The sequence below is a fragment of the Charadrius vociferus genome, unplaced genomic scaffold (assembly GCF_000708025.1).
Source record: "Charadrius vociferus isolate BGI_N301 unplaced genomic scaffold, ASM70802v2 scaffold472, whole genome shotgun sequence".
Taxonomy (NCBI): Eukaryota; Metazoa; Chordata; class Aves; order Charadriiformes; family Charadriidae; genus Charadrius; species Charadrius vociferus.
In genome coordinates this window covers 9,916,558-9,928,622 of record NW_009647735.1, presented here as the reverse complement: position 1 = coordinate 9,928,622, position 12,065 = coordinate 9,916,558, and the positions used below count along the sequence as shown (strand labels likewise).

Here is a 12,065-nt window from a genome sequence, read left to right as displayed (position 1 = left end):
ACAAAGCAAAGCAGCAAAGATTCACTTCCTGCAATTCCTATCATTCCTACAACAATTTTAAAAAGCATACAACAGAGAGATATTTAAAAAAAAAGCCAAGAACTGAATTATTATCAGTAAACAAAGAGACTTAAACTGGAAATGAAACCAAATCTGGTTTTTTGGAAGTTGATTCATGATTCAATAAACAGGGCATAAAACATTCTGCCTAACTCCACGTTCAACTTCTCTGTCTTCTTATGCTTGCTTTTCTCACCTGCAGTAACTGGCCTGGATGCAGAGAACCCAGGAACGGAGAAGTGTGACAATAAACAGTCTCTCCATATTTACAGTCTGGAGCTCCTGGATCTTTGCCAGGTTTCTGCAATGTGCAATGAAAGTACAGTTAGTGCTCAGCAAGAGGCAGGAGAAAATCACTGTCCAACAGCAAAACCTGCATACTCACCCTTTTGTAGTAATTTTTTATCTTTGTTGCCATGCCAACCTGCATCATTAAAGGGGCATTTTCCTCACTGTATTCAGCAAGGATGAGATCTCCATCCTTGCCAGTTAGGTCCTGTGGTGTGCGCATGAAGAACATTTCACCTCCACCAGAAGCCTGACGCTCCTGTTCTCTCATCTGTGCCAGTGAAAAGACAGCGTTAGGAAAACAGCACACCAAAGAGATCTGCTGTGCAAATGGAGCCATGGCAGACATCACACACAAAGAAAAATTACTGTACCTTGGCTTTCTTTTTTATGTGCTTCAGCAGAGGTTGCACAGCATGCGGCCCTGGTTGGGACAAAGCACCAAAAGAGTATTTCTTCAGGGGAGGCCGATGAAATTGTCGGAGCTTCATAGGACCCATATGGGTGGGAAAGAATGGCTGGCGAAGTTCCACTGCTGGGATAGAGTGCTAACACAGGAACAAAAAGTGTGTTAAGCATGACACGTATCATCTCAAAACCAAGATCATCCTCCTGTCCTGCTAACCCTTATATAACAGAACCTAGTAATATTTTTAGGTCTGCTAGCAGCAATACTAGTGCACTGAAATTCACTTGTTATCCTACATGTTGCCTTTTGACAGAAAGTGCTTAGATCCACATACAGATCTTTCCTTTCTGTACAGAGACAACTTTAATTGTACTATTTCAAACGATACCAAATGAGAGGATTTTTTTTTATTAACTAGGGCCATGCAAAGCCATTATCCCTATCAGTGGGAGAGAAATGCCTTTGGAATTACATACATTTTTCCTGTTACAGAAGAGGCTGGAATTGGACAAGGTTTTAGAAGAGGTCACATGATACCGCAATGAAGGAGGAAAAAACTACCACCTCTTCACCTAGGGCCAGTAAGCAGTAATTCAAATTCATCATTATCTAACTATCCAGACTAAAATACATACTAGGAGCAGAAGTACAGCCTCACCTTTTGACTATCTGCACCACTTTCCCCCCTCCCACTACTGCTTCAGAAAGAGCCCTACAGAAAGAAACACCAAACAAAAGCATGGCAAGTATGCTACAGCAAGATCTAGCACCTAAACCTCAATTTGATGGGGCAATCAAGAAAAGTTAGTTCAAGCTCCTTTCTGATAATTTTAATTAAACAACAATAAAACTCTCTCTCATGAACACTTAACTGACCTGCTTTAATCAAAATTCTGTTTTGCTACCAATCCTAAATCATACTTTCAGCTAGAAACTTCCTATCAAGACACTCTATCTCTTACTCTATAGCCAACACTACTGTGACTACCTGAATGATGTTGCCTCCAAAGGTTCCTCGAAGTCCCTGCTGTTTGGGGTAGTAAAACTCATCGTTGGAAAGGTTCCAGGGATCCTTCACTTCTGGCTGAGACATGTTCTAATTCAATTTTAAACAGAGAGAGGGGTGTCAAAAAATAAAAATTAAAAAAAAAAAAAAAAAACCATGTCATTCCCAACCTGCAAGATGCTAATGCTTATGCTGACCTGCTGTGGCTCTTCCTTGATGACACCTGTTTTTCCCAATAGGATTCGACTCTTCTTTAGAGAAGATTCTTTCTTGTTCTCCTTGGATGGAGAGTTCAAAGTCATTTCTTCCTTCTCATCAGGAATTTCTAAAGACACAAGCAATCACACTGTAGGGCACTTGTCCTAGGGTTCCCTTTTCAGCACCTCAACCTCCTACTGAGCTGCAGCTTAGTCCAGACATTTTAGCCTTTTTTGCTCAGTTTCTGGGGCAACTGTCCTTCTTCTACATTCCTTCCCCTTTTCTTCCATACAGCTTAATATGAAACAAGCTCAACAAACACAGAAAAGCTCCATGCTTAAACCTCTACCATACCTTCTTCAGCAGTGAGCAGATTTGAGTGGGAGAAGGGCGATTGTGGGGATAGCTTGGGGCATCCACTGCTCCAAAGCCTAATAAAAATCTAACTGATGAAAGTACAAAAAAATAGCATCTGTTCTGCCAAAGCTATTCTAAAGAGTTGAGAGTCAAGGCAACAGCGGTGCCAATACTGTTTCACAGCTGCATGTATTAATGATCTTTTTCTCCCCCACATATATACAACAGGAAAGTGAGTCTCAATCCAAAGACCTGCACCCAAAAGGAATTCCTGAAAAATTCCAGGAAAGTAGTATGAATTTTAAAAGTTAGCAATTTGTGAAGTATGGATTCTCCAAATAAGATTTTCACATGAGAAGCAGAGCCTAGCGACATGGGCGTGGTAAACACTGTATCAACTTCACACACAAATCTCATGTCACTCTACATAAAATAAGAATGGGTTTGTAGTAATGACCTTTGTCACTAGTTATACAAACATTCGCAATTTTGTAGTGTATTTCAGACTTGTAAAGAAAATACTGCGAGTCTGTTTGTCTTTACTTTAACCAAGCTCAAATTCAGAGTGATTTTTAAGGATGCTAGCTAATACCAGAACAGTCTAATCAATACATATAGAAATTCTTAGAACTGACCCACTTTCCTGAAGAAGGAAATCTAATCCAGGCCATACAGAAGTGTAGCAAGCTATGCCTATCCTTAAATTACATAAGGCTGCTTGAAGATTACCAACGCGCAGATCTAAGAGAAAGCCGTGATTTTAGCGGTCCAAACAGGAAAAAAATCTCTCCAGCTTGTAGCAAAACAAGCAGGAAATACATTCAAATCAAACTCCAGGAATAATGAGTAAGTTAGTAGCAGCAACAAAACCGCTGACAGGTCTTATGCAAAGTCATTGCTCCCATGTGCCACTCTACCATAGCCTGAAAGAGGCTTAAGGAATCTGCTTTGTCAGGCTTTGAATACAAGACACGCTGAGAATGGCATGGTTTGTGGTTTACTTCTCTACCCTCCCTCTTCAAATCAACACGCATGCAAGTAAAATGAAGACAGTCACTTCTAAAACACACCAAGAGTCAGATTAATTATGTCCAATTTAAGTTTCAGGGCATTAATTTTTACTCTTGTGTTACTGCTTTTAACTTGGGAGCTGAGAGTATATTACTGTTGCCACCTTCTGCTTAGGCCTTTGATTACTTGCAAATTATCTTCAAAAGCCAGAACAAAGAAAGACCGTAAGTATTGCCCCAGTCCATTTATTTCCATTACAGTGTGACTATAAATCCTTGCTTCCATTTCCACTTGTCTTTTCCCATTTGAGCCAAATTTCTGGATGCTATAAACATACCTAGAATTATGTTTTCATCATTTGGATCAAGTGTTAAGACAGGGGGATCCAAGTAGGTTTCCATTGCCTGATCATCCCAGATGATATTGTCTTCCCAACGGCCATATACTAACTCTTCATTATCAATTGGGAAAATAGAGTACCAGGGCTTGTCTTCATCCAGGGAAACTGCAACAATCATAATGTAGAATCCTTAAGTTTTATACACTACCTTAGCAGAAAACCATTTCAGAGGTCATTCCCACATCTTGTTCCCTCAACCTTCCCCATCTTTCAGAGCTTTCTGACGCAGGACCTCTAAAAGGCAAAAGAAAACTCATCTTGGAAGCAAAGAGGAAGCAGAGCCCCGAGTCTCAACTTTACCAACACTTAAGAGATTTTGCTCCACTGAAACACACAGAACCTCCAAGAATGAAACAGGGCCTCTAACAGGTTTTAGAGCAAACACATTTCCCTTTTATCTACACCTTATTGCCAAAAAAGGACCCTGCTATTACACAGAACACAAGTCTATACAGAAACATGTGTCATGCACCTATTCATAGGCCAAAGATTGACATCCTCATTACCTTGCTGTTCAGGGGCCTGCTTTTCTTTGCCCTTTGCTATACCTAGGACTCCTGCTACATTTGGTTTCTGTGTTAGTGGAATCGGGGGATTGAGCAAAGACCCACTGCGGTTCAAACCTGGAGAAAAGGAAAACAAAAGTAAAGTTAGCTTGAGTGGGAGAGTTAGGGGGTACCGCATTGCCTTAAATCAGAACTTCAGGGTTGCATGGAGCAATTGCCAGCCTGAACCAGGATGGGCCTACTGCTCATATCACAAAGAGCATCATGTGTCATTATTTTGGGTAAGACTTACAAAAACATGTTGACCCGTGGCTTCCTGCTGGAGTCTGAAGCATCTTCAAAGTTACGCTTGGCTTCCTATGCATATGCTACATGACAATGCATAAGGTGCATTTCTATAGGGTCCCTATAAAAGTGAGAGGCCTTAAGCAGACAGTTGCTGTTGACAGAACAGTTGGTTTGGCCTCCAGCAGCATCCTGTCTTATGTCAAACTGCCACAGAAAAAATGATGGCCAAGCAGACCTCAAGGAATAGTTCTGTGGAGGCAGCTTCTCCCAGGGCAGACCTACTCTCACCTATGCTCATGTGTCACCTAATGTCACTTAAGTTAATGCTTCTGGGAGGCTTAAGACCTAGCGCACATGAACAGACCAACCACGTTTAACATGTTACTGTAGTTTTCAATGGGAGTCAAACACAGCGAGCTCAGGCCCAGATAGCTCAGGCACAACTGTGCTGAAATGAAAACTGTTACAAAAAGCTATCTCCAATTCACCTACCCAACTCCTGCCTTGGACTCACAGCTGAACAGTAAAGGATTGACACTAGTACTCAATAAAGATCTGACATTCCCATTAGTCTTTCCTTGTAGAAGCCAGGTAAGATATAACAAACAGATGATAAGCATTCATTCTACGCAAGCAATTTAAATTTAAAATGCATCTGTGTCTAAGAGAAAAGTCTGAGTCTTGTAAGAATTGTTACTTCCTATCTAGAAAAACAGAATACCATTATTATTCCAGGAGAAACTTCAGAAGACTTTTACAAAATTCTTCCACTTAAGAAAAACACATGAAGAAAATTCCATTGGCCTATAAACTGCAGACATCCTAAACGTAGCACTGCTTGATACTAATCATAGAATGGTTTGAGTTGGGACATTAAAGATCATCGAGTCCCAACCCCCCTGCCCTGGGCAGGGACACCTCCCACCAGCCCAGGTTGCTCCAAGCCCCGTCCAACCTGGCCTTGAACACCTCCAGGGATGGGGCAGCCACAGCTTCTCTGGGCAACCTGGGCCACCACCCTCACAGGAAAGAATTTCTTCCTAATATCTAATCTAAATCTCCCCTCTTTCAGTTTAAAACCATCACCCCTCATCCTACTGCTCCACTCCCTGATCAAGAGTCACTCCCCAACTCTCCTGTAGCCCCTTTAGGGACTGGAAGGGGCTCTAAGGCCTCCCCAGAGCCTTCTCTTCTCCAGGCTGAACAACCCCAACTCTCTCAGCCTGTCCTCACAGCAGAGGTGCTCCAGCCCTATCCATCTTCATAGATGGATCTATGCATCCGGTATTCCACATGGAGAGAAGAAAGCCAGAGTTGCTAATTTCTTTAACAGAAGGGACGTACTCTGTTTTTGGAAAGAAAATAAAAGTCAGAATTCTGAGTGGAGCTGTGATTTTGCCAAAAAAGACTCCCTGACAAGAACAATTATGTACTGTATTTGAGAAGAAAGCAGGCAATGAGTCAGCTCAACCACAGCAACTACAATTCATATCAGACTGTTGATCACCTTGTTGGGCATTGTATGCAGTGGCATTTCTAGTCATGCTGGATGGCAGCCAGCCTGCCAAACTTGCCCGCTGCGTCTTAGTCCCTTTATGCTTGACATCTTCTCCATTCCAGATAACATCATCCTCCCATTGGAGCTGCGTCACCATAAGGAAGTGCTCATCAGCTAGCAAATCATCCTTCTCATCCATCAACCCTGCATCCTGGAAGGAAAGAATAGTTGCTTCAAGACCTCCATTGACTTTATAAGTCTCAGTTTGCATGATGCACAACCATCCACTGGCCCATGACCAAGCTCTCATTGTGCAGCAATCCCCAGTACCACACACATCTCCACACCTTCCCCCACAGTTCCCCTCTCACCCGCACATCTGTGTGTCCTTTAACCTCCTGCTCCTCCTTCTTCTCTTTCAGCTTGAAACCATAATCAAATCCACTGCCATCTTCAGGGATGCCCAGCATATCATACCAGAGCTGTGCTGGGCCATAGCGCCATTCCGCCACTTTAGGTTTTGTATCTGTCACTTTGTCTGTATCACCAGCTGACTGGGAAAATTTCGATTCCACAGGTGCCATCATGGTAATCTGAAGCACAGCAAAGGAGGGAATGGTTACACTGATGGTCTAAGTGCCAGTAAGAGGTTTCTTCCTTCCAAGTTTCCCAGCTTATTCTCGGAGGAGAAAAGTATTTCTAAGAAGTGCTTTTCCATACTTACTAGCTGCCTTAAGAATGTTCTGCACTTAGACTTCCAAGAACACAGAGATTTCTTCTTGACACAAAGAGGATAAGCTCTCATATTGATTCTGTACCATGGATGCAGCCTTCTCAGTAAGAAGCAATCACCTGAAGTCACTGACTAGTATCTGGAGAAGAGCTTCTGTACAGCTGGAATACAAGCCAACCCTGTCCTCTAGTTTTACTTTGGAGAAAAAGCTCTTTACTCTAAAAGTTGTTGTCCAATCCACTACTACCCCCAGTGCTAGCCGGCGACCCTCTCTAAGTCTCAGATATCCCACCTCATCATCTGAAAGACACTGCTCAGGAGGGGGAGGAGCAGCAAACTCATATTCCCAAGGAGATTTTCCTTCCATTCCACTCTCAACTACAACTTCACCCTCCTGTATCTGCACTTCTTGTGCCAACTCCCGATGTTTCTTCTTGCGTTTCCTTCGGGCACTACGCCAAACCGATGGAACATTCTTTCCAGGGCCAAAGAGACGCAGGAAACGCAGCACCTAGAATAGGAAAAAAAAAAACACACTGTGAAACATTTGTCTGTATTTCCCTCACCTGAACAGCAGTAACGAAAAACAGCACTCTGAAATTCAGAAGCTTGGCCTGTACTACCATCCCAACCTCTGATGCAATCAACAATCTCTTGGTTATACTTGGAAAAAAGTTTCTGATCCATCTGTTTGATGGATCCTTCCTTTTCAAAAGGATTGATTCTTAATTTCACCCACAAAGAAACTCAACAGAGGGAAGAAAGATTGCCTTTACATATTGGGCATGCTGTAAGACATCTCCTGGAAATAATTATTTTCATTTTGACAACCCATAACCTTCAGAAAGACACACGGAGATTGAAGAAGAGTTGATAAAATTATTAGCAAAAGAGACAAAGCTAGAAGGCAGTTAAATAAAGTAGGGATTTCTTGAGCAACCAGGTAACAAATACCACAGGCCAGAAATAATACACTCATTTTGATTTCCACTACCATGCAGTTCCCCTGTATGCATACTGCATATCCCCAAAACCTGCACTAATGACAATGACAAGCTTTTTATTCTGTTTCTTCTACAATTACCTTTGCTGTTTTTTAAGCATTGATAATTGTTTCTTCAGAGCACTCTTGTAAAGAGGGAAAGCATTATTCCCAAATTAACCGACAGATTTATGAAACCAGAATTAGAACCAAAGATTTGTAAAGAGACATTTGTAATGATCCCTGTTAACCTGTTATGCTGATACCCAAAGGAAATAACGTTTAGCCGACCACTGTGTCCACCTCTGCCTACATCCACGTTATCCTTCTTCCCAAAACTCCCCCAGATTACTTCTGAACCCTTTGGCCAGTTTCAAAGGGCATAGATCTCAGACAGAGTTAAGCTGCTAACAGTTTAATGAAACACGAAGTCTGCTTCTCCACATGCTATTTGAAGTGGTTTCATCAAGAAAAACAGTGCTACATTAACATGCACATTCTCAGACATCAACCAGTCCTCATAGCCAAATCTACAGGAGTTCAGGTTTTGCCAGTTATAGCATTCATTAATTAATTATGAAAAGTGCTCAGCTTTAACAGCTTGGACTACTTTCTGCACCCACTGGGCACACTCAACACTGACCAAGTCCCTGACACTACACGTTGAGCACCAAAGAAATGAGCACACCAACTGATACAAAGTACAGTAACACAGGAAACGCCAAATTTGCAAAATCCAGAAGAGGATCCAGAAGGCTAATTTCTGCGCTAAAGCCTCACCTAGATTTCTAACAGACAGAGGTTAGTGAAATCATTAAAACATGACATTTAATTATGCAAATTGCTCAGCTCCTTTCACAAAGCCTGATATGGAGGCATGCATAAGACCAAGTAATCCTGGCTCAAAACCATCTGTTTGGCAACTATAAGCTCATCTTTATTCTCCTTCCCCTCCCACATTTCCTCTCCTCTTGACAGCTTTAAAACTTTCAAAATAATTATTGAAATACATCAACTACATTTGCTATTTGGGAAGTATTGTAATGAACCCACTTTGTCCAAAAAACGATCATTCTTTCAACCAACTTGTTATTGAGCTAATTTCTGATCCATGCTCAGAGCAGTTTTGAGGGAAGATTAAGTAAAGGATACAGATCACAAATTGTTTCAGAAAGAACACACCAAGTTCAGGACATCATGAAAGGAGGAGCAAATATTTGCCAGAAAAGCCAGAAAGCAGACAGATTAGCATTATGTTATTTAATCATCTGGCAAAAGTATTCTCTACTACCTCAGAATAACAATTTTCAGAAATCAACAGGCCTGTGCTATGGTCTCATGGAACAGCAAAACATTACTTCACACCCTGATTTATATTTATATTTTAAGAGGCTCCTGCAAACGGCAGGGAAAAGCATGACATGTTAAGCAGTCTGGAAACAGCAGCACAGAGAAACTAAAGAAAGCCTTGAGGTGAGTAAGAACATCCACGTGATTACTTACTACATACCCTTAATACTATGCGATTCATATTTAGAAGGCTTACATGACACAGTTTCTGTCCCTTCCTTGTATCTCTTACAATACCTTGCCTGGTCGAAATTCCGGGAAGAGCTCTGTAACACTTGGCAACTGTTTGGTAGCATCTCGCTGCATGATTCCTGCAAGAGGAAGTGTGAGTTTGCCTTCCTTGGATTCTGCCTGCCTGGCTTCTTGAGGTCCCATCTCTGACTCAGAATCAGAGCTGCTGCTGAAATCCACCTTGTCGGAGGCAGCAGAGGAAGGAGCAATGATGGAGGGCAAAATGATACCGTCTCCATCTTCAGATACTACAATAGAACAAGCACCTTATAAACAAACAGATTTCCTCCCTGTCCCTTAGTACAACCCCTTCATGCCACATCTGCTATGTATACCAAGTTATGCAAAAATAAAGCCTCTGCAGGTGTTATGAGTACCATTCTGGTACCTTTCATTTTATCCTAAGCGTTCCAGGTGAATTTCCCAGCCACAACTGAGAGAATGAGATAAAAAGCAGTTTCATTGTCAATATCAGTATTTTAACAACCACTGGAAATACAATATTTCACCCTACATTTCAGACAATCCTGTGACATTGCATATCAGGACAAGAACCCACCTTTAGATGCAGTTCGCAGACCGAATTTTGACGACGCGTGATGCTTGCCGCAGAATGAACTACTACACAGCAGTGTTTGCTTCCTTCAGACATTCATATTGCCAGAGAGAAGAAGAAAGTCCTCACTCACCGGTGGCAGCTGCATCCTTCTCATCTTCTTTCTTTCCAGGTACTGGAGGTGGTGGTGGCGGCGGCATCAACTTGGAATCGATATCTTCACAGTCGGCATCGTAATCATCCTCATCTTCATCTAACCAGTCAGGAGACAAGACTGCATGTTAAGCATAAAGTAAAAGGGAACCAGGCACCTTGCCCATTTATACTTTCTCACACCTGTCTCAGCCTGATGAGAAGACTATGGCTTCTCATTAGTAAGAACACCATTCTCCATTTTGTGACTAGGTGCAAAAGACTTACAAGTTTGGCTTCCTGCACAAACGCATTTCCAAGACTGAAATTTAAGGAAGAGTGGGAAGGAGGGGAAAAGGCAAATTGACAGAAAAATGACTGAAGCACTTAAAAAATTTTTTTTTTTTCTGCTATCACCTCCCCTTATTCCTGCTTTGCAGAGCCAGTAAAGCTGCTAAAGAAGCCAGAAAAATGTGGTTAAAAAGCCCAAATCACCTTCACATCCCACTAACCACATTATGTCAACAGAAAGGTTAAATGTAAGGCAGCTTTAAGGAATATACAAATATTTAGCATTTGTACTAGCAGCTACCGAAAGGGAAAAGCTGTATGTTTTTGAAATCTGTTCTAGGCCAGACAGAGATCCCTGGGACTGACAAAAGAACGAAAGTGCCTTCTGCAGAAAGTCATTTCAGAAAAACAATTCCAGGGTAAAACAGGAGAGAGATAACAAGGCTGAAGTGACTCCTTAAGGGATCAGGGCCTTCTCTCTATCTCTGAGTACCTTTGAGCAGCACCTGGCCTCCTGCATAACCCTCTTCTCCTAAGAATACAGCTTAAAGAAATATGAGCAGGTGTTGGTTATTCTCTGCAGGGAATCACAGAATAAAAGGAGAATCCTGGTTTCTCTTCTGGGTATAGCTTAACTCCAACGAGGAATTAATGCCTTAAAAAAGGAAGATATCAAGCAGTGGCTTCATCCAGTGAACACAGTTTCACAAAAGCTTATACTGGGTTCTTCAAGAAGTGAAAGCCACGATATCACCTGTATAAGGGACTGTCAAGGCCTGTTGCCCCAAAATACCTCCCAGAGCTAGAGCTGCAATGCTAATCCCATTTACCTGGCCTTCGAAGTGGCTGCAGGCTGCCCATTGCCTGCTTATACCTACGGCTCTCATCCTCTGCCACTTCATTAATATCTGAATAATCGACAGCATCTTCCGTGCTCTTAACCCAGCCTAGAAAGAAAAGAAATCTAGTCACATAAAACTTTATCCTAATAAATATTAATAACTTCAGACCTCACTAAGTACATATGAATCCTTTCCTATGCTTCCTTTTCTTAGAGGAGCAAAACCATCAGATTAACATCTCCCATTGGAGTATTTTTCCCCTCATTCCAACCAAAGGCTCCAAGAGTTCTGGTTCCCCCTAAAAATTGCTAAGTAATCAACTTTAGCACAAGGAACACCTTTCACTTCCTCAGTGAAACTGCTCAACAAGCTCAGAAATAAAAAAAAACCACGACAACACTGTGCACTGAACAGACTTGTTTAATGCAGGCAAAAGCACAGAATAAACTTATTTGTGCAGGAGAAAAAACAAGTTTAAAAAAAAAAACTAACAAAAAAATGACTGAAAAAAAAATAAGTGCAAAAGCGACCAGGAGACGACGTGGGATTCACTCTGGCAAGCAGGAGAAAGCAAGGCCTTTGCCAGAGGCTCTATGGCCAGCTAATATCAGCCCCAGCTGACCAAACTGTGTTTCTTCCCCCACTCCCTGGGAAGGGCTCTGCTCCCGCACCCTTCTGCCACAGAGCTGTAGGACCCCCAGTGCCCGACCTTCCTCATCCAACTGGACACCGTCGGTCTCCGGGCTGTCCTCCTCACTGGCGGTGATCTCAGTGATCAGGTTGCCCAGTCCCAGCACACCCAACCCAGCCAGGTGCTTCTTCGATTCCTGGGGAAACCAGAGCCACGTCACAGCCGGGAAGCTCCGCTTGGCCAAGCCCCCCTACCCGCTTGCTCGGGGCCACCCCGGAGCCCACAGCGCTGACACC

The 12,065-nt window shown here is 42.4% G+C and overlaps 1 protein-coding gene across 1 annotated transcript in view; it reads right to left on the bottom strand.

Annotated features, from left to right (window-relative positions):
* The window catches only part of TAF1 (TAF1 RNA polymerase II, TATA box binding protein (TBP)-associated factor, 250kDa), a 35,154-nt gene extending 23,195 nt beyond the window's left edge, over positions 1–11,959 (bottom strand). Inside the window, 14 exon segments of the mRNA XM_009881753.1 lie at positions 257–361; positions 446–619; positions 723–896; positions 1,746–1,853; positions 1,961–2,088; positions 3,667–3,834; positions 4,236–4,352; positions 6,031–6,232; positions 6,393–6,614; positions 7,047–7,265; positions 9,324–9,565; positions 10,007–10,126; positions 11,127–11,243; positions 11,848–11,959. Coding sequence (XP_009880055.1) covers positions 257–361; positions 446–619; positions 723–896; positions 1,746–1,853; positions 1,961–2,088; positions 3,667–3,834; positions 4,236–4,352; positions 6,031–6,232; positions 6,393–6,614; positions 7,047–7,265; positions 9,324–9,565; positions 10,007–10,126; positions 11,127–11,157 — 2,010 coding nt within the window. The 5' untranslated portion in view covers positions 11,158–11,243; positions 11,848–11,959.
* Positions 11,960–12,065: the final 106 nt, after the last annotated feature.